A 25,041-nucleotide genomic window follows, 5' to 3' on the forward strand; every position below is an offset into this window, starting at 1 on the left:
TGATACTTTTGACCTTCTGATTACCAAGAAAAGACGTTCATCCTTAATTTGAGAATTAGGCGAATTGAGAAAAAGCAAGTGTTGTAAATTCGATTACCAGGATAATGTCTGACCTTCTGATTTACGATTTCTAGACTAATCATGTTATCTTTGAAACGAGTTTGTCGTGCTCCGTTTGTAGTGACGCGGAGGACTGTTTTTCCACGGGCCAATGCTGGAGTCAAACCTTCTGTCGGTGAAAATGAACCTGTAGGTCACACCCATCAGAAGTTTGGACCCGAAGACAATCGACAAGCTCGATTCCTATTAAAAGAGAAACAAGTTAATCCAAATTTTGCTATTGAAATGGTAGCTGAAGTACCACCTATTGAAATCGACGGTAATCACGTTTACTGTGACGGTGGCGATCCGGCTTTAGGACATCCGAAAGTTTATATCAATTTAGATAAACCAGGAGCTCATGACTGCGGTTACTGTGGGCTTCGTTACGTCATGAAAGCACACCACCATTGATGAACTCAATCAAACTGCAGACTATTAATAGAATTTTAGTACAAAAATGATTTTGCTTTGTCTCGAGTTGGAATAGCATTGGTCAAGAAAAGCTTTAAGTTTCTGCGAAGCTTGTGTTTACTTTTTGTTTTTCAGAGTGTTTATAATGTACATAAAATGAATGGGAAAGAGAACTTTAAGCAGGAAAGGCAACAGCCTTCTGAAAGTGGAGATGCATTAGGTGATAGATACAGGTTTCAAACTACCTCAACCGAGGCTTCCGGTAGTGGTACAGTTGTTGAAAGTAGTGATTCTGATGCTAATATTAGATCGCAGTGTGTCGCCTCCGTTCGGAGAAATTACGTTACTGATAACGGGGCTTCCTCTGGGCCGCTCAACATGAGTATACTTTTTGTAGGTCTGCTCGAGGTAATTTTGGCTAAAGTCGAGTCTAATAAAGCTGTTCGCGAAACTTTACTAAAAGTTATTCTAGAAAAACTCCAAGAATCCAAAATTTTTCCAAACGTATCAGAAGTACTTGATGACCTGAAACCCCTTCGAAGGCATTACCTGAAAGGTTTCTGGAGAATTATTCAGGAAGCAAGAAAAAATATTACTACCATTGTGCCATTGGGAGGTGCTCAGTCGAGTGCTATAGACTTACAAACTCTCTCATTGCCATGTCCCAAAGATTGGTTTACAGACTATTTAAACGCGTCTCGATATGAGAGTAATTTTGAGGAACTTGGAGTTTTAGGGAAAGGAGGCTTTGGAATTGTTTACCGCGCAAGAAACAGAGTTGATTTAACTCACTATGCCGTAAAGAAAATTTTTCTGAAAGATGTGAAGCATGAAGGGAAGCTGAAGATCATGCGAGAAGCCAGGGTGCTAGCAACACTTAAGCATCCGAACATAGTTTGCTATCATGGTGCTTGGATGGAATTTGTTGCAAAATTGCCAGGGTGTTTCGCTGGAATTTCTCGGAATACAAATTTATCATCAGAGGTGGAATCAAGTTCTGCTCTTTGTTCTTCAAATAAAAAGAATAAAACTTCCGCAACGACTTCAACGTCAAATGGAAATGCAAACGATTCTAATGTTTCCGATGAATCAGAAGGTGGGATTGTTTTTGGCACTGAACCAGCGTCTGCCATAGAAACTATTCAAATTGATCAAATTAAAACAGATATGAAACTCGAAGTTATTGAAATTACAAGCGAATCAGATTGTGAAAGTTCTTCTATTCCTTCCGAAGTTCTTAGAAAATACTCGCAACCACTCGAGACAAGGCAAGCAACTGAAAATCAGTCGAATGGAGGTGCTGGAAGTACCTTCAAGTCTAGTTTGCATGGTAGATATAGAAGCAGCCCCTCTTTCAGCAGATCTTTCAGTTGTCCTAACTCTGTTGATTTGGACAAAGTCGACAAACCAGCAGACACAAATTGTTTAGAAGTTGCTGCTTTGCGTTACTCGAGTTCACAAGAAATTTCAGGATGTTTCGCGCTTTTCATACAAATGGAACTTTACGACGCAAGCTTAAAGCAGTGGGTAAATCAGCGGAACGTACGAGCAGCAGAGTCTAAAAGTTCATGGTCGTTCGTAGAGCACAAATCAAATTTGCATATTTTCAAGCAGATCACAAGTGCTTTGAGCTACATACATAGTAAAAATGTAGTGCACAGGGATTTAAAGCTGCAGAATATTTTTATTGACCCGAAAAGCTTGCACATTTGGGTGGGTGATTACGGATTAGCGCGACATATCGACGAATCCTTTGAAGATAACTCAGAGGAAACAAAAGCAGAGGGAGAGATTCTTCTGAAATCGGAAACCAAAGTATTGGGTCTTTCGGACGGAATCGGATCCTATCCGTACGTGGCCCCTGAACTTTTGAATGGCAAAGGAAGTTACACCTCAAAAGTGGACATGTTTAGTTTGGGTATTGTTTTATTTGAGCTTTACAACCCGTTTTCAACTTCTATGGAGCGGGCAAGAGTGATCGAGCAGTTGAAGAAAACTGGGAAGGTTCCGGACCAGTCTATCAGCAGAAATTGGCCGACCGTTTGCAAATACATTGAAAAATTGATAGCGTTGGACCCGAAAGAAAGGCCCAGTGCAGATAAACTACTAGGTAAATGTTATAATCACAGATTTCATTTAACTAAATTTGACTAGAGATATATCGCAAGAAATCTGTTGTCAAGTTTATACAATACAATTAATTGAAGAGCAAACAACCGAAATCAGAAGTTAATTATGAATTTGTATTTACTTTATTTTGTTACGACTTCGGAAGAAAGTGAAGAGTATTTATGCTCGGGGTGGTTTTTTTTCTATTCAGGCCAATTTGCTAAAGATGTGGGGCGTTTGATCCATGGATCTTCTTGGGCCTCGCAGCGTTCGCACACCACTATATTATCCTAACATGAGTCTAGCGAAACTGCTCGTTTTCTACTTTGATGCTGAAAGTGTAACGCGCATTTTTTACGCGTGGCGTATTATCCCGCACTACCAAATCGTTCCTAACTGAGTTGAATCAAAATAATTGGCGGAGGCGTTGCATTGAGCAGAATGATCTAAGACCAGAACTGGTCTAAGAGCAAAATATTCACTTGTCTAATCACTTTTATAAGCTGAGCGGTAAAGCACATATTAAAATTGTCAATATAATCAAAGAAACAAATAGATGTGATTGCTCAAATGCTTTTGAGTTCCGAGATATCACGTTTGTTCAATATGTTTCAAAATTTTTTGAAAAAGTCTATGAAATAAAAAAGAACTGTTCAAAATATGACTGTTCAACGCCTTTTACTTTCTTAGGTATGATGTTTTATGATGTTTTTGAAAATTTTCAAAAGTGTTACATTTCATATTTGAAATCGTCGTTCCTTTGGTGTGGGTTTAAATTTTACTGTTGGGTTTCTTGTGATATTTTAAAAATTTTTGATGAAACTTACAATGACATGAAAAAAAGAGTGATTTTTGACATTAGTTACGCTGGATTATGAATCCATTTTATAAATTTGATGATTTTGCTAATAAAATTGTTTCATTTTTAAAAATCTGGAACGTGCAGTTTTATGCTGTCGGCCATTGCGGGGTTTCCTCGTTTTTGAGGTAAAACTACGCAGATCTGAAACCCAGTAGTTATTTCAAAATAGTTGAAATTATTTTTATCCTTCAAATTTTGAAATCAGAAGCGTTGTTGGATTTCCCCGTCTTTTGTCGTGGTTGCATTCATTTGGTGTTTTTTTAAAATAAGTATATTAACAACTTTCACGTTCACTTATCTGTTTGAGGCACTGGAAGTGCGTTAAAAGCAAGTTATACTTTAATTGAGTTAATTCATCTTTATTTCCTTGGTAGTACAGTGCTGATTTAAATTAACCAGACAAAACGCGTTAAACTTGAAATTTAAAACCCGTTTTTCTCAAATTGGGTTGAGTTTAGGTGAAAACTTATGAAGACAAAACTTGCTTAAAATTTTAGCAGAATTAATATGGTGTAATTTATTTTGCGAAATTCGGGCCCGAAATTTTACCCCAAAAATGGGTCATTTTGGCTTTTCTTAGTTAATCAAAAATTACGCCAAAAATACCCAGTCGATCACAGACATAATTATATCAAAGTGAGCCTCTTACGTTGCCCACAAACTTTAAGAAGGACATAACCTCCAAAAAATTTTATAAAGTATTTTTCTTTTGTTTGATAGACAAAAAAGGTCGTTTTTACTATATAAAATACCAACTTTTTATTTAAAAACAATTTTTAAACAATTTGCAATTTTTTTTGGAGAAAATACCCTTCTTAAAGTTTGTTGGGCTACGTAAAGGGCTCATTTTGATATAATTATGTCTGTGATCGACTGGGTATTTTTGGCGTAATTTTTGATTAACTAAGAAAGCCAAAATGACCCATTTTTGGGGTAAAATTTCGGGCCCGAATTTCGCAAAATAAATTAAACCATTTTAAATCTGCTAAAATTTTAAGCAAATTTTGTCTTCATAAGTTTTCACCTAAACTCAACACAATTTGAGAAAAACGGGTTTTAAATTTCAAGTTTAACGCGATTTGTCCGGTTAATTTAAATCAGCACTGTAGTTCCAAAAATTGTTTTTGTCGGTTAGTTCAATCAATATAAAATTTGTCTGTTTTTCTGCTCTTAAACCATTCTGCCTAATGACTGTCCGCCATAAGTGGTCTTTTCAATTAACTGCTTAACTCAATCTTTAGCTTTAAAAATTTGATATCAGCTTAAACATCAGTCAACATTTCATTAACCAAAAACTATTCGAGACTAATTAATAGGCAGTCGTTGTAGGAGCATTCAGGGCTTTGCCTTGATACGAGCAGTTGTATTCATGCTTCCTAAGAATGTTTGCTCTGAGTATTCAATAGCAACGCTACTGAATAATTCTTGTTGAAAAGAATTTGTCTTATAGAAAGTGCAATTTTCTTGTCTGAAAAGAGAACAGGCGGATCTAATGAAAAATGCGATGAGGACAATTTAACAACTTTGGCCCGTCAGTTTTCCCGTTTGAAGTCGGAACATCATCGTTTGCGGAAAATTATCTGCAGAATGAAGAACAGAGAAATGCTAAAGAGGAAAGAAAATTTGAAACTGAAGCTACAAGTGGCCAATTTAAAGAAGCGCGTCAAATGAAGCTTCAAACATGTGGTCTGTGAGTGATGAAGCGCAGTTCTTATAGTTTTGTCCTGCAGAGATTGAGCTTGGTCTATAAATCCTGTTCTCTGTAAGATGTTACGAAGTGATCTTGTTTTGGGATTTTAAATTTTTGAAAGTCTATGAATTTTACTTCTATTGATCCGTTTTTTAAGCCGAGTTAAGTCATGGTAAGAGATGATATGACAATACGGCAAACGCATACATTTTATATGCCGTTTTTTGGGTAGTCTTTTTTCCTCGAAATTTGAAAATGCACGATTAATGCATGATTGTTTCGACCACTCTTGCGGAAGGCCGGAATCATGGCGTGCTCTTTCGCACGAGAATTAAGTACCTTTTAATATGCTTAAGGCTATCGGTGTCGAATGTCGCGCTTCACTGAAGACCTTCATCCGGACTGTCCTGTTTTTATTCAAAGGAAGTATGTTGTGATAAAATGGGTGCGGCTTTGACAAACATGATGTAATCTTTTTGAGGTTTTTTGCCGATGTTTCTGCATGTCAGTACAAATCGTACAAATGAAAGCTCCTGGGGTTTTGCGTCTTCTTTATCTGTTTTGTTTTTGAAAGACAGTTATTTTATTTTCAGTATATTAATTGTAAAAATCTCGTCCTCAAATTGACAATAACTCGAGGCTAACTTTTTTCAATTCGTTTTTTTTGTCTGTTCTGAGTTCAAATCAAAAGTATGAGAATTCCAAACTTTACTCCAGGTGATTATTTTTTGATGCTTCGTTTCTTCCATATTTTTGCGTTAACAGTTTTAGCTTTCCTCTTCTTTTACTGCTTTCAAATTCTCGAGTTAAAAAAATTGACTTTTTTATGGACAAAATCCAGATTTTGATTTCAAATACAGCCGCCTGCAACAAGACCAGTGCGTGGGCTGCAAAGTGAAATTGCAAATGTGAGACTGAATTAACTCAGTTTTGCGAATTGGTTCTCTCTTTCATAATGGTGGTATTCTTTATCTCAGTGTTGAAAAGCTTTGCAAAAACTTGCATGGAAAAACTAACTGTAGTCAATATTTTGCCCTTATATAACCTTGGCGATTGTGTTTGTCGACTTTTTCCCCCAAATTAACATTATTCAAGACAAGTGTGCGAAATTTATGGTGATGTAGTTTTTATGACGTCTATCTCTATTGTATCTATTATATATTTTAGTTTGGGATTCGCTATCTCGCCATGTTTAAGCTTTTTCGACGTATTTTTCGCATCTGTAACGAAAGAATTTTTTCACATTTAAGCTATACCGTATCTTCCAAAACGTAGAAACTTTTTCGAATTCCCAATTTTAATTGAGCATTTTGTTCACCAAGTTTGAAATTAGCAACGCAATAGTAGCATGATGTCAGGGTTCACCAGGGGTTGCAAATTTGGCCTTTAAATACGAAAACCCAAATCCTTTTTGGTCACGAGATACGATGATTTCTGTGATTTTTTCAAAAGTTTTCAGATAAGTTTTTGAAAAATTAAAATTAAAAATACCCAACCCCGTAATTGGGCGTTGTCAGGGTACTCTCAGGAATTTCAAATCTTTCCTTCAAATTTGACTGCTCAAATATGTTTATGAGGACATGGGAGTTTTCGAAAATTTTCAATGTGAAAATCCTTGACAAATCTGAAATTCTCATTCCAATAATGGGGTGCTGCCATTGTGATCTCAGGAAATGAAAATTTGGCTGCAAAATTTGACTGCTCAAATCCTGTTATTTTTCAAGATATGATGACGTTTTTCTGATTGTTTCAAAAATTTCCAGAAAACATAGATTTATTAAATAAGAAGTTGATATTCCCAACCTTGTAATTGGGCGCTGTCAAGGTACTCTCAGGTTACCAATGTCTCTAAGTGTAACGGCTCAAACTTCTTTAGTTTCCGAGAAATGACGAGTTTTATGGTTTTTCAAAAAAAAAAATTAATTTAATCCTTAGACAAATCTCAAATTCTCAATCCATCATTAGGGTGATCTCAGAAATGCAATTTCAGTCGCTATATGTTTGGTCAAATCCTCTTAGGCTTTGAGATATGACGTTTTACGATTTTTGAACGTTTTGGAAGATAATTTTGTTGAAACTTATGACGTTTTTTGTCCGAGATATGACGTTTGTTTCCGAGATATGACGTTTTTTAAATAATTTTCAAAAAAATATCAGAAGTTTTAAATTAAAATAACTTCTTGAATTTCAACGCGATCGATTAACGCTCGTTGTATAGAAATTAGCTGTTTTTTTTTACTAGGATAAAACTTGATTTTGCTCTAAAGAAAACTAGTTTTGGATGTTTCCTTAAGCGCTTGTTTGACGAAAAAGATTTTCTTAAAAATTTAAATTATTGTGCAAAAAGATAGAAAAAAGATTTATATTTTTTTTTCGTTTTTTGGTTCTTTATTCCTTTTTTATAGTTATTTACTTTCATTGATGCCTAATTTGACATTTTTATACGCGATTATGTAGTACTTGAATCAAACCCTCCTCTAAAAGCGTCTTCTATTCGAAAAACAGTAAAAAAAAATCTGTTTTTTTAACGAATATGGTCAGAACATTGTGCTACTTGCGCAGCAACCGGCTATCCTTCATCAATTTTTTTAAAAATATGTCATGCGCTATATGGGCCTCATCTTTTCAATTATATTGTTACTTTTTTTGAAATGTAAGTGATTCACCCCTGTGTTGAAACATCTATTCGACCTTTTTGAACTGAGGTTCACTTTTTTGCTCTTGCGATAAGCAATTGGATTGTAATGAGGTAGTGGATTTTTCCTGTGAACAATTTCTCTCACAGAAATAGTTCACATCCTGCTACTCTTCTATCTCACATCTCGGAACTTATCACTGCTGAAATGGTTAATTTTTTATTCAAAATAAATATAAAATAAAATACAAATATAAATGATTCAAATATAATTACTTGCTGGCAAAATTGTGTTTGCCGATTTTAAATACAAGCTCGGGTTTATCTTAGTTTGCTTTATTCATTTTTGACTGATTTCTAAGAGAAAACAGATTTAAATCTTTACTTTTGGGGCTTTAATCTAAACCTTTTCAGTTTTTCTGTATCGTAAGTCATTAGAAGCTCCGCTTTTCCTTATTGCGAGATTTTTTCACGGTTCATTTTCTTCTTCGTAATCATGAACATAAAAAACATCAATAGGAATTGAATAGTCCAACTTTGAAAAATCTTTTATATTAAATGATAGTCTTAATGCGCTTTAAAACAATTTTTCAATTTTCTGTCGCGCAGTTAGTGTTCTGTAGAGTCGTTAGTGTTATCATTTCTAAAACGAGCGATCTAAAAGAAATAAACTCTCTATTGTCGTAGAACAGTCAAATTTAAATTAGGAGCGTCGCATTTTCTAATCAAGCTGCTCGAATGAGTCGATTTCTAGAACAACTTGAAAATATTCAAAGTTTTGTTGCACAATAGCATGGTTGGAAAATAGCTAAAGCCTTTTGCGGACCAATTTGAGCTTCGAAATTGATGTTTTTGTTCAAAAAAAATTTGTTTGCTCATCCGCCTGCTCGAAAAAGTTTAAATTATTTGCGACTAAAATCAATAAAATCAAGCTATGAAATCAACTTGAAATATTTTGAAGGTGTATTGCTCAAAAATTGCTTTGTAATTTTATCTTTTCGCTAACCGATCAACGACGAACCGAAAAACAAAAAATTTCAGTTCATTATTTCAGTGCTCACTAGCTTGCTTGAAAAAACTTAAGCGCTTTAGCGAAAAAATTAAAGCTGTACGCCCAACCTTAATTTCTGAATTTTATTGGTCAAAAAAAGGTGGCTTGAAAAAGACGTATACTTTTTGCGGTTCGATTCAAGCTTTCAAAACAATTTGACATTTTTCAATTTTTTTTTCGAGCATGGGTAGCTCGCTTAAAAAATCTTGAAATTCGTAAATCGTTTTGCTGCATACAGGTTTTTGACTTAGTTTAATTTCATCGCTTAATTAGATTGCTAAGAAAAACCGTTTTTTTCCGAACCGGTTTGTTCAATGTTAAATTTTTCAAAGTTCCGTTGCTTGAACAGCTAACTTTGAAATACATTGCCTTTGAAGTATCAATCGCCTTAATAGCCTGCTTTTAAAATCTTCAAATTGGATTGCTTGCTTTGAAAGTCGAGCTTTCTTCAAACTCTATTAGTACATCTTGCTTAGAAAAACTAAAATTTTCGGGAGCTGATCTGCTCTTTGAAATAACTTGACTATATTTTAATAGCTTAAATAGCTTGCTCAGACTGTTTCGAACAAAATGTGGACGGATTCACGCTATTAATCAATTTGAAAAACTTTGAAATCACCGCTTGAATGGCTTGCTTAGCAAAATTTACACTTTTGCCAATCATTCCAGAAAAACTTAGTTGTTGCAAACCGATTCTCTCTATGAATATGAAGTATAAAGTTTAAATTGACTTTTAAAAAATTTAGATAAAAAAGTTCAAAAGAAGTATTGGCGTGCTCAAAAAGCCTTATCTTTTGCGAGCCTTTTTGCTCTAAGAAATAATTTAAATTCTTTCACAAATTTGAATAACTCAATAGCTTGCTTAGTGAATCATCCGTTTTGCGAATCGATTCACGACATGAAAGAACTAATTAGTTCAAAATTCTTCACATGAAAAAGTTGATGAGAAAATCTGAAGTTTCGTGCAAGCTGATTCGATGTGCAAACTAACTTGATACATTTTTCAAAGTTTCATCTCTTGAATAGCTTGTTTAGAAAAATTTGTTAAGCAGATTTTTCGTGAACCAATCACTCAATGAAGTAACTTATTTTCAGCTTCACGGTTTCAATTTCTCACTAAGAATTGAACTTTTGCTGTTCGATTCACGCTTTTTCTTTAATTTCATTTTTTCAAAAGTTTCAATGCCATTCGATTCACAGTATGGAATAACGAACGTCTCATATTTGTTTCATTGCCTCAATCATTTTTGCCTCAACTTAATAGGATTCGTTCCAGTAGAAAGTTTCGCAAATTTCAACCCTTGATTGGTCCGATCAGAAAGATAAAAACTTTGCGAGTCGAAGTACCTAATAAATACTTTGAAATAATTCATCGTTTCGTCGCTTGAAGACCTTGCTTAGAATTTTTTTTCTTCGCCAACCGATTCGTTCTATGAATAAGATTGATTTACCTCAAAGTTACAGCGCTTAGTGGCTTACTTGGAGAAGTTGAATGCACCTGGAAAGCGTCAAACTTTTATAGCTTGAGTAGCTTACTAGAAAGAACCTTATCTTTTGCGAACCGATCCACGCTATATGTTAGCTTCAGATTTTCCAAAGCTTTCAGCGCTTTATTAAATTTCTGCCGATCGATTCACAGGATGGAAAAACTTCAAAAGTTTTGTTGTTTGAATCGCTTGCTTGGAATAACGTTTTTTTCATGTGAATCGGCTCATTGAGAAGTCAATTGAATTTTTTGAAAGCTTAAACGATTTTTTAAAATCGATTTAAGGTATGAAATAACATGGAAAGTTTCAAAAGTTTAATTGCTTGAACTGTGGCTCAGAACAGTTTTGCGATTCGTGATATCGAGCGGATTGGTCAATCGAGACGAGCTAGTTTTGATTAATACGATTACAATTATTTCAATGAAAAAAAATGAACTTAAACAATTTGGAAAGGGACGGAAAGGTGCAAAGCTCTGCTTCGCCTATGTTTGTTTTGTTCATCGCAAATGATACGAAGCCCCACTTAGCATATCTACGCTTTGATTTAATTTTTTTAGTGCTTTTACTTGTTGTTGCTCTCCGCTGGAGAAGGAGGGGAACTTAGTCTTCTGGCGTGTTTTACTTTTAAATTTTTTTCCAAGCAAAATCAGGTACTACGAATAATCATCGGAATGGACCGAGTGATATATCACATTAAAGATGTACAATAGTAAGCTTCGATTGCAAATTAAGCTGTGAAAACTTAGTTTTACTTCAGTAAAGTTAAATTTTTGAGTTTTTTTAAGCGCCCTAATTTGAAGTTTTTTCAAATCCATAATTTTTTCGAGATCTATGATTACTGGTTTTCATGCCTTAATAGTCAATTTTCGCTCAACTAGGGTCTTTGACTTAGAAAAAAAACAACGACTTTTAAGAAAAAAATCTTAAGGCCAACTTTTGAGTAAATTTTGAGTACCAAGCTTTCCTTCGAGTTCTTTTTGATATGTGCTTTCGTTGAGAAGCCTGAAAACACGCAATTTCAGACACATAGGCCCTTTTTGACAAAAGAACAAAAAACCGCAAAAACCACTATGGCTCAGGTATACTTGAGCAAGTGCCCAAAATGACTCCAAAAATTAGGAAATTGTCAAAAAAAAAGATTTTTTCATCGATCTTCTCGTGCAAAAACCTGTCTGCAAAAACACGTCCTCAATTTTGTAGGGCGAAGCAATTTAATTTATATTTATGGCTGGAAACCTCTGTGAGAATTTTGTTGAATGGTACTTCTTTCATTCTCTAAATCTTGTACTTGTTTTTGCTCTCCGCGGAAAAAGGAGAGGAATTTTGTCTTCTGGCGTGTTTTAGTCTTCATTTTTTTTGCACGCAAAATCAGGTACTACATGATCATCGGAATCGGCTGATGATATATCACATTAAAGACCTAGAATAATAGGCTTCGATTTCGAGTTAGGCAGTGAAAACTTAGTTTTACTTCTGTAAACTTAAGTTTTTGATTTTTTTTAAAGGGCCTTAATTTGAAAATTTTAGTTTTGCTTCAATAAAATAAAATTTCTGAGTTTTTTAAGCGCCTGAAGATTCTAAAGATTTTTATCCATGATCGTTTTTTCGAGGAACTTTGTTAGCAAATCTGCCTAAATTACAATTACTATCGAATCTGCTAAAGTTATAGGCTTTACTTCAAATCCTCCCTTCATACCACGATTACAAAACGACCAAATTTGGAAAAAACTACAGATTTTGGTTTTCTTGTATTGTGGTCGGAACTTTCTGCAACCGGTTATCCTTGTTAGTATTGTATCTCGTTCAGTATAGTTTTTTTTGCTTTGATTATCGTTTTACTTGTTGTTTTCAGGTTATCTTAGCTTTGACCCGCAAAAAAAACAACGATATTAGCAATTTCTCATTTTCGGAAAAAGTTGTAACGAACATTGTGAAAAAATGTGATTCAGGTTTTAAGTACAAATGCCACTGTGTTGCAAAAGAGATGGATTCGTTACTAGATACTGTATTCGCAGATGCTTAACCGATGAAAATGAAATAGACCTTAACGGAGCTTATCTAGCTACCATAAGGGCGAGAGTCGAAGAGTTTTCTGTTTAGTTAACATTTTTAGTTTTTAGAGTTATCTATCCGTAATTTAGGCTTTAGAACAAAATGCTTTATAGATCTAACAATTGTCTAGATCTCACAGTTGTATAATACGCTTATTTAAAACTTCAAATCGAATGGCATTATTGGCAGCATCTGTGTTGGCAAAATGGGAAAATTTAATTATTATTTGCCATGAGAGGAGTATAATGAATAATCATCCTAACTTCTTGCAATTGCAAGCGGCATTTACCGATGTTTTTTGTTTTAACTTGGAATCTGATTTTTTGAGGTACTTTGGTCGAATTTCTTTGTATGAAAATGTATTGACCAACTTGCTGGCCTGATCAAATCTGATTTCTTGCTGAAAGAATTAACTTATATACGAATAATCTGACTGCGTTATTACGTTTTATTACTGTTTTGCACATTTTATGCACACTTGTTTTAAAGTGTATTCAGCTCAGTCCAGCATATTCATTTGTTCAGGCGCTCAAGTTCATTTCAACGAACTTACGTTTGTTTAAAAACGGGTGAGTGGTTTTTACTATGCTTTTCTTCTTGTCGATCGAAATTTTTACTTTTTTTTGCTTATATACACCATAGGACAAGTAAACGCAAGCTAGGGTTCTTAATCTCTAAAAAGTCTATCTTGAAAAAATTTTTGGACAGAGATTGGACAGAGTTTAAACAATTTTCATTATGGCCGAGAGCAAATGATCCAGGCTACCATGTGCGAAAGATGCAATATTTTGTTTCAAAGGCTTGCCAGTTTTTCCTTGCCTGAAATTGCCAGTTTTCACAATCCGTTGTAACTTTAGCCAACTGCATGAATTCTTTCTCAAATCAGCGAAGAGAAAAATGTCCAAGACATCTGAAACAGTTTCAATAAAAAATTGAATTGCTTTGCAAGTTAAAAAAAAACGTTCTTGAATAAGCTGCTTCTTACATTTTCACACCGTTGAGAACCCTTACTGCGGATGGTCACAACAGGTGTATTCAGACGTGAAACTTGTCTCATTCACAGAAAAAAGTCTGTCCCTGGGCTCTGTTCTTTCATGCTAGGCAACATGGGACTTTTGTTGTATAATATTGGTAGTTCAATAGCATGTATTCTCCATTATATTAGTGACTAGTGTTTGGATTCTGTAAGCTCCAATGGCACTGGTCTGTACGGCAGTCACATAATTGGGCGTCTGAGGATGGAGGTGCGAATCCCGTAGGAGTCACATATTTCGCAAAACTTATTCACTTGGTTTTTTTGCCTTTTGATCTTTATACTCTTTTAAAGCTTTTTCTTGGAGATTTTTTGCTTGTGTTTTTGAAGTGCAGCTTCGCCTCTGTGTGAAAAACATGTCATTTGATAGAACCCTGTAATCAGTGATTGAAACTTTCGTAAAGGATAGCTCAGATCATTTGCTCTCGGCCGACATAAACATTTTGTTTAGTAAATGTCTAAGATGTTCCTTGAAAAAATGCATATAAGAAAATGAAATCCAGAGTTTGCGTTTAATTTTGTCTACTAGTGTAGCAGTAGTTTGAGATTTTAAATCCAACCTGCAATCTTCAAAAGTTTTGAAATGTTTTCATTGCGTAATTTCAACTGAATCTGTATCAAAGTGCACAAGTTAAGGCATTGTTGTTTTATTGGCTTCACGGTGGTTTGTTATAAATTTGAAGAGTCTCAGTCGAGAGTAAGACCCTGTAAATTGGAAACTGAGAGGTTAAACTGGATTAAAAATCCCAGATTTCAATAACTTAGTTATTCCTGTACGCCAAGACTTAAACTCAAACTGAACACGATTTTCGACAAGACGAATCATGTCATTTGATATATGATATGTTGGAAATGTTTTTCAGATAGATTTTAATTCACTGAAATAATGGCACAAAAATACATCGGAAAATTGGACGAGATCCTCTACCAGCAGAGTAAAATGACCCCCTACTTCGAGAAGCTGGAGGCAAAGACGGGTGTGAAGCGGACATACTGGGCTCTGGGCTTCGGCGCATTCCTGTTGCTCTACATTGTGTTTGGATACGGCGGAGATCTGATCTGTAACTTGATTGGATTTGTCTTCCCTGCCTACAAGTCCATCAAGGCCATCGAGACTGAGGACAAAAAAGATGACACGCAGGTGCGATAAAGCAGTGTTTTAAGGGATCATGTTAGTGATTGAGACGTGAAAAAAATTGAAGCGTTTCGGTCTGAAGACTAGGTTAAGGATATGTGAGTTGGTGAGCAAGCAGCTAGTTTCATACAATTAAAAATGAGTAGAAAACAATGTAAAAAGAGTTTTGAAATCAATTGGTCCATTGTAAGTGAGATTATAGGTTTATAGTATATGTGAGCATGTATGTGGGTGTTGTTTGCAGTGGTTGACGTACTGGGTGGTGTACTCTTCGTTCATGATAGTGGAATTCTTTTCCGACATCCTCCTCTCCTGGTTCCCCTTCTACTTCCTCGCAAAGGTCAGTCGCCGCCTTCTCTCTTCGTAGACCTATTCATTACAAAATACTATCAAAATATAACTGACAGTTCGGACTAACAACTCTTACTTGATCGAAGACTGTTTTCAAATCAATCTTTAGCATTAGACTTTTTCTACACGTTTTTTCCGTATTTGTCTGTCATCTTATAGATGTAAATAAATGTTTTGGTATTAAAATTGTTTTAAAATTTTTGACGTCTGAAGTTCTAGTTTCTGGATTCATTGTTACAATTTTGCTATTTTGTTTGTGAATAGTTCTCATCTATAAAATGGTTCGATTTGACAACTATTTCCTTGATTGCAGCTGGTGTTCCTGGGCTGGTGCATGGCTCCCTACGAGTGGAACGGGGCTGACTTCATTTACAAGCGGGTGCTGAAGCCATTTGTGAAGAGACACGAGAAACAGATCGACTCATATATCGAGAAGGGAGGACAACTCGCCAGCGAAGGTCAGAATACTAATCGAAAGATAGGTGGTCATCAAAAGGCAATAGATGTTCATTCGAAATTGCAAAGTGCGTTTTGAACGTTTTTTGAAAACCTTTTGTTTTGTAACTGACCGCGGTTCATGCAAAAACATGGAAGCTTTTGAGATTTTTTCTTATAGATTCATTTTAGTTGAAAAAGTTTGATACCTTGCTTACCACAATTCTTTTTCTCTGCTGTGCATGACTACTTTGAATTTTTTGAAAAACTGTTTGGAGAATAAATGTAAGAAACGTGACTGAAAAGACTAATTTTATAGACTAATTATGAATCTAAATCACGGAGTGGGCGAACAGTATTTTCAGTGTTGTTTGCAATCAGGTTGATTTTACTTTTGCAGTACTGATGCGAGGTGAGTGCCTAGCAACGTGACCAATTATAAACCTCTAGTTGAATCGGTATTGGCCAGTCTGTCCATTTCCTAAGGAAAAATTACGCTATGCTATGCCGTTTAAACAAAATTTAGGTTTTTTCCTTCAATTTATTGGTTTTGCGGCTAAAAGTTGTCTTGTGTGGCCAGTCTCAGATGTAATTTTAAAAATTCGTGGTTTTGGTTCTGAATCTGTTGTAATGTTCTATCCAATTAAATGCGCTTCATATTGGGCGTTGTTTCAACGGTTTTTCAAGGATGCGTGGTTTTGTTTCAGGAGCTCACCTAGCCGCAGATTTGGGAACGAAAGCTGCCACTGAGAAAATGATCCACGACGCCATGAACAAGGGCGACGAGGAGAAGAAGGACGAGTGATTGAACAAATTCTATAAAAACTGGCTCAATTTCAATCTATGTCAAAGAAAATTTTCAACTGGTCTCAAAAACGAAAGTAATGTAGCAGGAAAGAACTGGAAACGATCGAAAGACTTATTCTGCGTCAATATAAAGAAATATTATTTGGGCCTGGAATCTTAATTTACCGTCATGGTAACACAATTTGCAAACCCCACAGATGGAATTATTCGAAATGATAGTGTAATTTACGATAACACAGAAATAATCAACAAAATATTTCATTTCCATCAAAATTGAACTTTTGGTCTACCCCAGCTTAAGTCTTCTTTCGCTCAATGAATTGTATAGCTAGCTAGAGGAATTTTTCTTGCGTTGTTGCATCTTTGTAATAAATCATTTTATTTTGAATGCAAATAGAAATGCATATTGTACTTATATTTCTGGGAGTAATGACGCTTTATTCTATTTTTGATCGATCTGTTTGGGCACGGTATATTTTATTATTATCATTATCAATTTACTATCCGGCTGTACCTTTGATTGGAGAATTACGTTTTAAAGGCAAATTGTTTTGACAAAAATTTCGAGGCGAATCACAAAAAAATACTGTCGAGAAAACGTACTATATAACGTGAATGCTTTCTTTACCTCACAATATCTTACAATTTTCCGAATACGTGATAATTTGAATTTATCAAATATGAATCCAAATTAACTGTGCTTTTCTTTCAAGAATATCAGGTATGCGTAGGCTCAAATTAACCTGAAGAAATAACTTCACAACAGGAAGGATACGGATCTCCTTACGAAACCCCCGACCCCAGTATGATAGGTAGTAATGAATGAATAGCCTGCCTAACTATGAACTTATCTGACGGTTAAGCAAAATTTAATATTCAAATACGCAACGAGTTTCTCCGTTTATAATGCAGGGGGATTAATATCGAGATCCATGGAAACTAACAACTTGATAAAATGTTTTGAACGATGAATGAATTTTCTGCTGGTTTCTATCTATCGGCTACATACTTTTATCATATGTGCAGGGAATCATTTGGTAGCGAAACTAATAATTGAGTTTGGATAAATAATTATTATGATAACTAATGCTTGAGTTTGTGTTGATATTAATGATAATTAGATTAGAGTTATAGTGGATCTTCACTTTATCTTATCCATATTTTCGTATCACCGAAGGTACAATCATTTTCGTAATTCTGTCTTCGATAAAGCCAAAAATGATGTTGATGTATTATCAGAAGATATTATGGTGATAGGGTGTACTCGATTAGAAATAGTGGATAGTGGAAACATACATTTGATGTGATCTTTGTCCCTTTAAAAATGAACTTTCGTTAAAAAATTTTATTCGCGGCAAAGGTCATGATAAACTCACTCATTTATGTGCCTATATTTAGTTTGCTTATTTCACTCTAACTCTTTAACATTTGTACATTTACAAAAATAATATCTTGTACGATTGTACTATCGATTTCAATAATACCTTCAGTACTCGAAGTTTTGCCGAGATGATCTCATCATAAGCACCACATCATAAGGGCGGAATACTTATAACTAGAGAAGCAAAAACTGCAGTTGCGAAGTTCAAACTTGCATGAGAACCATTTAATGAATGATACTAGTTTGCTTACTCGGAACTTAGGTAAGAAAACAATTGCAAACTCTTCTCAAATCATAAATTTTGTTTTTCATCGAGTAAGTTGTTGCAACCAGTTGTCGATTTTTTTGGAGGAAGGATTGGGGCAGACGACCACCTCCATCTCAGGGGTTCGACGCCTCTCTACCCAATGAGTTTTCCCTTGGATAATATTGTACGACATCTATTTTAAGCTGATGCTGATTGAGCCTAGAAATTTTTTTAATGTGGCCCTAGTATATATTTTTTTACCTTTGAGGAGAGCGCAAAAAAACGATTTTTTGTTGAATCAAAAACTTCCAAGAATGCTTAAAACGTGTCGGTACAGAAAGTTATCTCAGAATAGCATTGTGATAGTGTTTCAGAGCAATGAACCTAGAAAAGACTCTTCTATAGGTCTTAATTTTTTTGATTTTTTCAGCTCAATTTTTATTTTTCACGGCCTGATTTTTGATTTGTTTTTAAGTTCAGCTTATTTCCATTATTAAAAGAAAGCCAAAATCCACTATCGAACAGCGAAAAAGTAAAGTTCACAAAAAACGTGACCGAATTCTTATTTCGAAAGTTGTTTTTACACTTAAGAAGCAAAGTGTTTTTGTACAATTTTTTTTCCAAACTGAGTAGCAAATATTGGTGCCACTTTTGGGGCACCTTTACAGCTTTTGGATAGCATGTGCTTTGACATTTGATTAGTGAAAAGTTAACACAGCTGATGCATTTTTAATGGTTAAATGAAAGGGACCGAAAAAAAATGTTTGTTTCAAACAACAGTAATAGGATTAAAAGCTCGATTTCTGAAATTTTCCAACTCAAAATATTTCAACGTTTTTTGAAATGCATAATTTATACATAGTTTGACTTTATGCCTTCCAATTTATTACATTCAAAATTGTGTCTTTTTTTGTATTTGGTGCTACTTTTGCTGCATCGAATTGGCAATTTAATAGCATATGTAGCGAATTTAAATTACCTATTCGTCCAGTTTTCTCAAATTGGGTTAATTTTATCCAAAAGCTTTAATCGAATTGTTCCCTCTGAAGTAAAATTTGGTCACGCTGAACTTAAAATTTGGTCACGCTCAATTTTGATTTGTTTTTGCTCTTTGGTTTTTGATTTTTTTTAGAAGTTCAGTTCTTTTCTATTGTTTAAAGGAAGGCAAACTTCACTATCGAACTGCAAAAGTGTCAAGGTCACGAAAAATCTAATCGACTTCTAGTTTCGAAAAATGATATTAATGTTACGATCTCCCGGAAGAATTTAAAGCTTACATAACTTGTCCAGTTGTCTCAAATTGAGTTAATTTTATCAAAAAAGCACCAATCGTAAATTGTTCTTGAAATTCAAAGAGCTTTAAGGGCACACATTTTTTTAAATTCGAAAGTTGATATTTGAAAAAGAAGTCCTTTTTTTGCGGTGCAACTAGCCAGCTTGATGATGCTTTTTTGAACATTAGAGTAGCAGAATTTTATAGACATTTCAGGACTCCAATAACAAGAATTGAAAGAGCTCGAAAAGGGTAGTATGGTATGACTTCTGAATGTGCGATTCATTTTTTTTCCACCAAATAAGTTTTGCCAGCAGAATAAAAAAACGATTGTGGCAGTTTTCTCACTAAGTTATAATTTTCCCCCCTTGCGATAAACAAGGGTATTACAATCGAGTACAAGACTTTTTTGCCCGTAAACAACTTTGTCCAAAGGACTCATTGGACTCCTGATGTACCTTGGTTTAAAATGAATTCAAATTTTGTAGTGCCTCTTGCACATTTAGCCTGGTGCTTCGAATACGCTTGGGATGGCAAAGTTTCTGGGTTCAAATCTGACCTGGACCTCTTTTTTAAACGTTTAATTTTCCAGATCAAAAAATTCTCGCCTAATATTTAGCCGCTTGTTTTGTCGGCTTTGTTGACACATCTAAGACTCGTTTATTTTAACTTCCAAGAATGCTTAAAACGTGTCGGCACAGAAAGTTATCTCAGAATAGCATTGTGATAGTGTTTCAGAGCAATGAACCTAGTAAAGACTCTTCTATAGGTCTTAATTTTTTTTTGATTTTTTCAGCTCAATTTTTATTTTTCACGGCCTGACTTTTGATTTGTTTTTAAGTTCAGTTTATTTCCAATATTAAAAGAAAGCCAAAATCCACTATCGAACAGCGAAAAAGTAAAGTTCACAAAAAACGTGACCGAATTCTAATTTCGAAAGTTGTTTTTACTCTTAAGAAGCAAAGTGTATTAGTACGAAATTTTTTTTCCAAAATAAGTCGCAAATATTGGTGCCACTTTTGGGGCACCTTTACAGCTTTTGGATAGCATGTGCTTTGACGTTTGATTAGTAAAAATTTAACACAGCTGATGCATTTTTAATTCATTAAATGAAAGGGACCGAAAAAAAATGTTTGTTTCAAACAACAGTACAATGATTAAAAGCTCGATTTCTGAATTTTTCCAACTCAAATTATTTCAACGTTTTTTGAAATGCATAATTTATACATAGTTTGACTTTATGCCTTCCAATTTATTACATTCAAAATTGTGTCTTTTTGTATTTGGTGCTACTTTTGCTGCATCGAATTGGCAATTTAATAGCATATGTAGCGAATTTAAATTACCTATTCGTCCAGTTTTCTCAAATTGGGTTAATTTTATCCAAAAGATTTAATCGAATTGTTCCCTCTGAAGTAAAATTTGGTCACGCTGAACTTAAAATTTGGTCACGCTCAATTTTGATTTGTTTTTGCTCTTTGGTTTTTGATTTTTTTTAGAAGTTCAGTTCTTTTCTATTGTTTAAAGGAAGGCAAACTTCACTATCGAACTGCAAAAGTGTCAAGGTCACGAAAAATCTAATCGACTTCTAGTTTCGAAAAATGATATTAATGTTACGATCTCCCGGAAGAATTTAAAGCTTACATAACTTGTCCAGTTGTCTCAAATTGGGTTAATTTTATCAAAAAAGCACCAATCGTAAATTGTTCTTGAAATTCAAAGAGCTTTAAGGGCACACATTTTTTTAAATTCGAAAGTTGATATTTGAAAAAGAAGTCCTTTTTTTGCGGTGCAACTAGCCAGCTTGATGATGCTTTTTTGAACATTAGAGTAGCAGAATTTTATAGACATTTCAGGACTCCAATAACAAGAATTGAAAGAGCTCGAAAAGGGTAGTATGGTATGACTTCTCAATGTGCTATTCTTTTTTTCCCACCAAATAAGTTTTACCAGCAGAATAAAAAACAAACAGTTGTGGCAGTTTTCTCACTAAGTTATAAATTCCCCCCTTGCGATAAACAAGGGTATTACAATCGAGTACAAGGCTTTTTTGCCCGTTAACAACTCTGTCCAAAGGACTCATTGGACTCCTGATGTACCTTGGTTTATAATGAATTCAAATTTTGTAGTGCCTCTTGCACATTTAGCCTGGCGCTAACGAATACACTTGGGATGGCAAAGTTTCTGGGTTCAAATCTGACCTGGACCTCTTTTTTTAACGTTTAATACTCCAGATCAAAAAAATTCTCGCCTATTATTTAGCTGCTTGTTTTGTCGGCTTTGTTGACACATCTAAGACTCGTTTATTTTAGCCGTAAACAATTTTCACTGCAGTTGCTTTTAGCATTTTAAGCATCAGGACGAATCAAAATATGATTTTCACATTGGTTATAAGTTTACCAGCTCGATTTAAAATTGCACTTTTTTAATATTTTTTTATCGGCTTAATAATTTTCTGCTTAATTAATATCGAAATAATAGCGTCTTATTGCGTCGTTACGACCGAAGTTGTTTTTGTGCACGTGTGTGCTCTGAGGGGAAACGGGACTTAACATTTTTATAAGTTTGGAGTATTTTGAATTTTTTCGGGCTTGAAAGGTTTCTGCTCAGGTATTTGTGACTTTGTTACCGCTTGGTAATTATAAGTTCAAATCAAATCAACCATCCGGCACATCTTGTGTAGAGGCAAAACAAAGGCTTGAGACGGCGGGTCGAAACAAAGGAATGCGGGTCGAATCCGGTCGGGCCCTTTTTTGCAAACTACAGTTTTTGTGCTTTTTCGGACTATCGTCCGTCTGTTGGTTTTTGTCGGTTTGGTTCCCGTAGTTCGATGGTTAAGCTTTTTTCCAAGCTGCTGTAACCTGATCCTCATGCTTGAGACTACAAAGCCCGGGAGTTCGATTCCAGTTGAGACCTATTTTTTTTGCTCCTAGAAAATTTTGGCTTATGTAGATTATTATCTGTCTGCTTTTTTTTATGTCTGCTTTGTTTCGTAGAAAATACTTTTTTTCTTGATAACTGGCCTTCTTTATAGCATTCCCAAAGCTCTTTGTAGAATTTCTAGGGTTGCAGGCAATTTTGTTCCGGATATTTTGGGCTTTGTTGCAATTTTTATAGAACAAAAAAAGGTTTTTAGAGCGTAGTGAGTACTCTTAGATAGGTCTTGCTGATCTCTTTTTCAGGAACAAGTCTTAAAATTTATTCACTCAATTTTGATTTTTCGCGTTTTAACTTATGATTCCTTTTCAAGTTAAGTGCATTTCTATATTTAAAAGGAGGCAAACTCCACTATCGAACAGTAAAAGTGTAAAGATCACGAAAAACGTGATCGATTTCTAGTTTCGGAAATGGAAATTAATTATCAGATTTCCCAGCAAAATAAAAGTTTTGCCTATTGATCCAGTTTTCTCAAATGGGGTTAATTGAACAAAAAAATGTCTATCATAAATTGTTCTTTAAATTCAAAGAATTTTAAGGCGATCTATTTTCTTCGAAGTTCAAAAGTTGAAGGTTTTTTGAAAAAAAAAAAAACAAATCAGTTACTTTTTCAGTTTCCTTGCGTTCATTACTCTTTTCCAACAATCAGTTGGCTATGTTTTGAATTTTTTTTCGTTTGATTTTAATCGTAGTCATTCATATTTGTATCGCAAGTGGTGCGAAGCTCAGCTTCGCCTCTGTGTGAAAAATTTTCGAAAGCCAAAGAGATGTAAGGTGATGTAAACTTCATCTGAAATTTTTTTGATTCCTTGAGTTCATTAACTTCAAGTTCATTATATTGAGTTCTATTTTTTATAGTCGCATTCGTAGTGCTATACTACAAATCTTCTTAAAATCCAGCTCGCAAGTAAAAGGGCTCATTTGTTGGCTTTTTTTTGCTGCATAGCCTTAGCAGTTTGATAGTGTATGTTCTATCGGCTTTATTGATAACTAGTGCTTGCTGAATTTCAAGCGACGCGACTAAGGTAAGAATTCGAGGATGTGAGATTCATAAATTCCAGGTTGGTGGTTCAATTGTGGCGATTTTTTTTTTATTTTTCAAGGCTTTTCTTTCTTATTTATTGCAGCTCTCGCTCTCCCTTGTATTTGCGAAGTGCAGTTTTTACTTGAAGGGGGGGGGGCGGCTTTTCATAATTTTTTCGAAAATTTTGGTTTTTTTTAGGTCCGCAAAAATGATTTTCCGAGCTCTCCTAAAGCATTAAATGACTGTTTTGGCCAAATTTTCTAAAAAAAAAACAGGTCAAAGAAGCCGTTTTTGGGCAATTTTTGGAAAATTTTGACAAAAAATTGCGTTTTTTTTTGGCGCGCGCTCCCCGTCAAAGTTAGTATATTTTGGCGCCGAAGGCGCCTTTAAAAAAATTTTAGTGTCGGTCGGCCAAAAATGGATTTCTTAAAAAGTACCAAAGGTGGGACCCTTTGGGTCGGCAGGGGGTCGAATCCCTGAGGGTAGGGGGCGTCCTCCTAAATCCGCCCCTGCTGGAAACAATTAATTTTAGATTTTTATTAAATGCCTCAAGACTATGTAAAATTCCTCCTCAGCCTGAAGTTGCGTTACTGAATCAACTTGGTCTGAAATAAACATCGAAATGTTATTTTGCATATGAAATGATGTAGGTCTCAGTATCATTGCATGTAGCTTAAAATAGCTCACTAATCGTAATTTACGCCCTTTCTGCATAGCAGAGAAGGATGGAACGTTTGGCGATCACTCTTTAATTTGTAGTTCAACATTAGATTGAATCAGCGGACATGAGGGAAAAAAATAAATTTTTTAATAATGCATCTCTGGCCCTAGCTCGTTAGTCATCAAGTTCAAAATCATATACTCAATGACGCCCCAGTATTATTTGAATGAGAAACTTGACTGACTATACTGAGAGCTGAAAGTTTGTTGAACGATCAGAAAAATGTTGATGTTTTTACACCACTGGAAATACTTTTTGTTCGCGTGCATTTAAAACTTGTGGGGGTGCATCTAATTTATTGGAAACAATTTGGCCTTGTTGCTCAATCTTCTAATTTCAATTTTTCTCCTTAGTGCCGGCATAAATTCCAACCCCGAACACCTGCTCTCAATCTAACCTAAAATTGCAAAACGATTGCTGTATCTAACATTTGTATCGTATCAGATTGCATAGCAATTGCCATATCTAGCAATCTAACCTCGTTTCAAATTTTGTGTAATTGCCATTCGTATCGTATCAAATTCAAACCTTTGTATCGTATTCTAACATTCATAGCGTATCAAATTGCATAGCAATTGTCATATCTAACATGGTATCAGATTTTTCACAATTGCCGTTTTATATTAACAGTCAATGAACGTACGGATTCATCACATAGGTCGCTTTAATTTTGTGGTTCATTTTTTTTTCAGGAAATTTATTTCTGTGAAAATTTGATAATGGTAGGGTGGCCACGGTATCAGTGCTGTCAGTGCCATATCAGTGCCAGTTTTTTTTCATCGCGCTTCTCTACTGAATCAAAATCAAAAATCGATACAGGCTTACACAGTAAAAGAGTGTTTTTTTTTTCAGGTAGTATGAGCAGCTGAGAAGAAGAAATTAGTTGGGTAAAAAAATTGCGTAAAAAAATTGGGCCAATGAGTTCGGCCAATGAAAAAAAAGTTGGGTAACAAAGCCAAAAAAGGCTATTTTTTCAAAAAATGTCAGTGTCTGGCATAAAAATTCAGAACGACTCAGATCTTTTTTTGTTTCCTTGCGTTCATTGTCTCTTTTTCAACCGTCTGTTGGCAATATTTAATATTTTTTTTTGCGTGTTTAAGAATTTTGGGTATATTTAATATTTTTTTGTGTGTTTAAGAATTTTGGGTATATTTAAGATTTTTATGATCATTCGGCTTAAATCCGTTAGGTGTAATGCATCGTTTTAGTTGCAACATAATACGACGCTTAAAATGTAGAAAATGGAGATTTTTGGTAACTGAAAGCTGGACATTGACTTTTTTCGACTTGTTTTTTTT

At 34.8% G+C, this 25,041-nt stretch overlaps 2 protein-coding genes across 3 annotated transcripts; both read left to right on the forward strand.

The window, feature by feature from the left end:
• The first annotated feature begins 526 nt into the window (after nt 1-526).
• LOC134841103 (eukaryotic translation initiation factor 2-alpha kinase 1-like) lies at nt 527-5,303 on the forward strand. Its single transcript, XM_063856883.1, has 2 exons — nt 527-2,623; nt 4,935-5,303. Exons 1-2 carry the CDS (start codon nt 670-672, stop codon nt 5,153-5,155), a joined length of 2,175 nt encoding a protein of 724 aa, XP_063712953.1. The 5' UTR covers nt 527-669; the 3' UTR covers nt 5,156-5,303.
• Nucleotides 5,304-12,844: 7,541 nt separating this feature from the next.
• Nucleotides 12,845-17,668, forward strand: LOC134841104 (receptor expression-enhancing protein 5-like). 2 transcript variants are annotated; one of them, XM_063856884.1, is made up of 5 exons: nt 12,845-12,968; nt 14,296-14,573; nt 14,812-14,907; nt 15,232-15,376; nt 16,061-17,668. In XM_063856884.1, the coding sequence occupies exons 2-5, from the start codon at nt 14,319-14,321 to the stop codon at nt 16,156-16,158; spliced, it is 594 nt and encodes a 197-aa protein (XP_063712954.1). In that variant the 5' UTR covers nt 12,845-12,968; nt 14,296-14,318; the 3' UTR covers nt 16,159-17,668. The 2 variants fall into 2 exon arrangements, with proteins under 2 accessions (XP_063712954.1, XP_063712955.1); XM_063856885.1 differs by having other exon boundaries at nt 12,865-12,968; nt 14,300-14,573.
• The last annotated feature ends 7,373 nt before the right edge of the window (nt 17,669-25,041 follow it).

The sequence above is a fragment of the Symsagittifera roscoffensis genome, chromosome 3 (genome assembly GCF_963678635.1).
Source record: "Symsagittifera roscoffensis chromosome 3, txSymRosc1.1, whole genome shotgun sequence".
Lineage (NCBI taxonomy): Eukaryota > Metazoa > Xenacoelomorpha > Acoela > Convolutidae > Symsagittifera > Symsagittifera roscoffensis.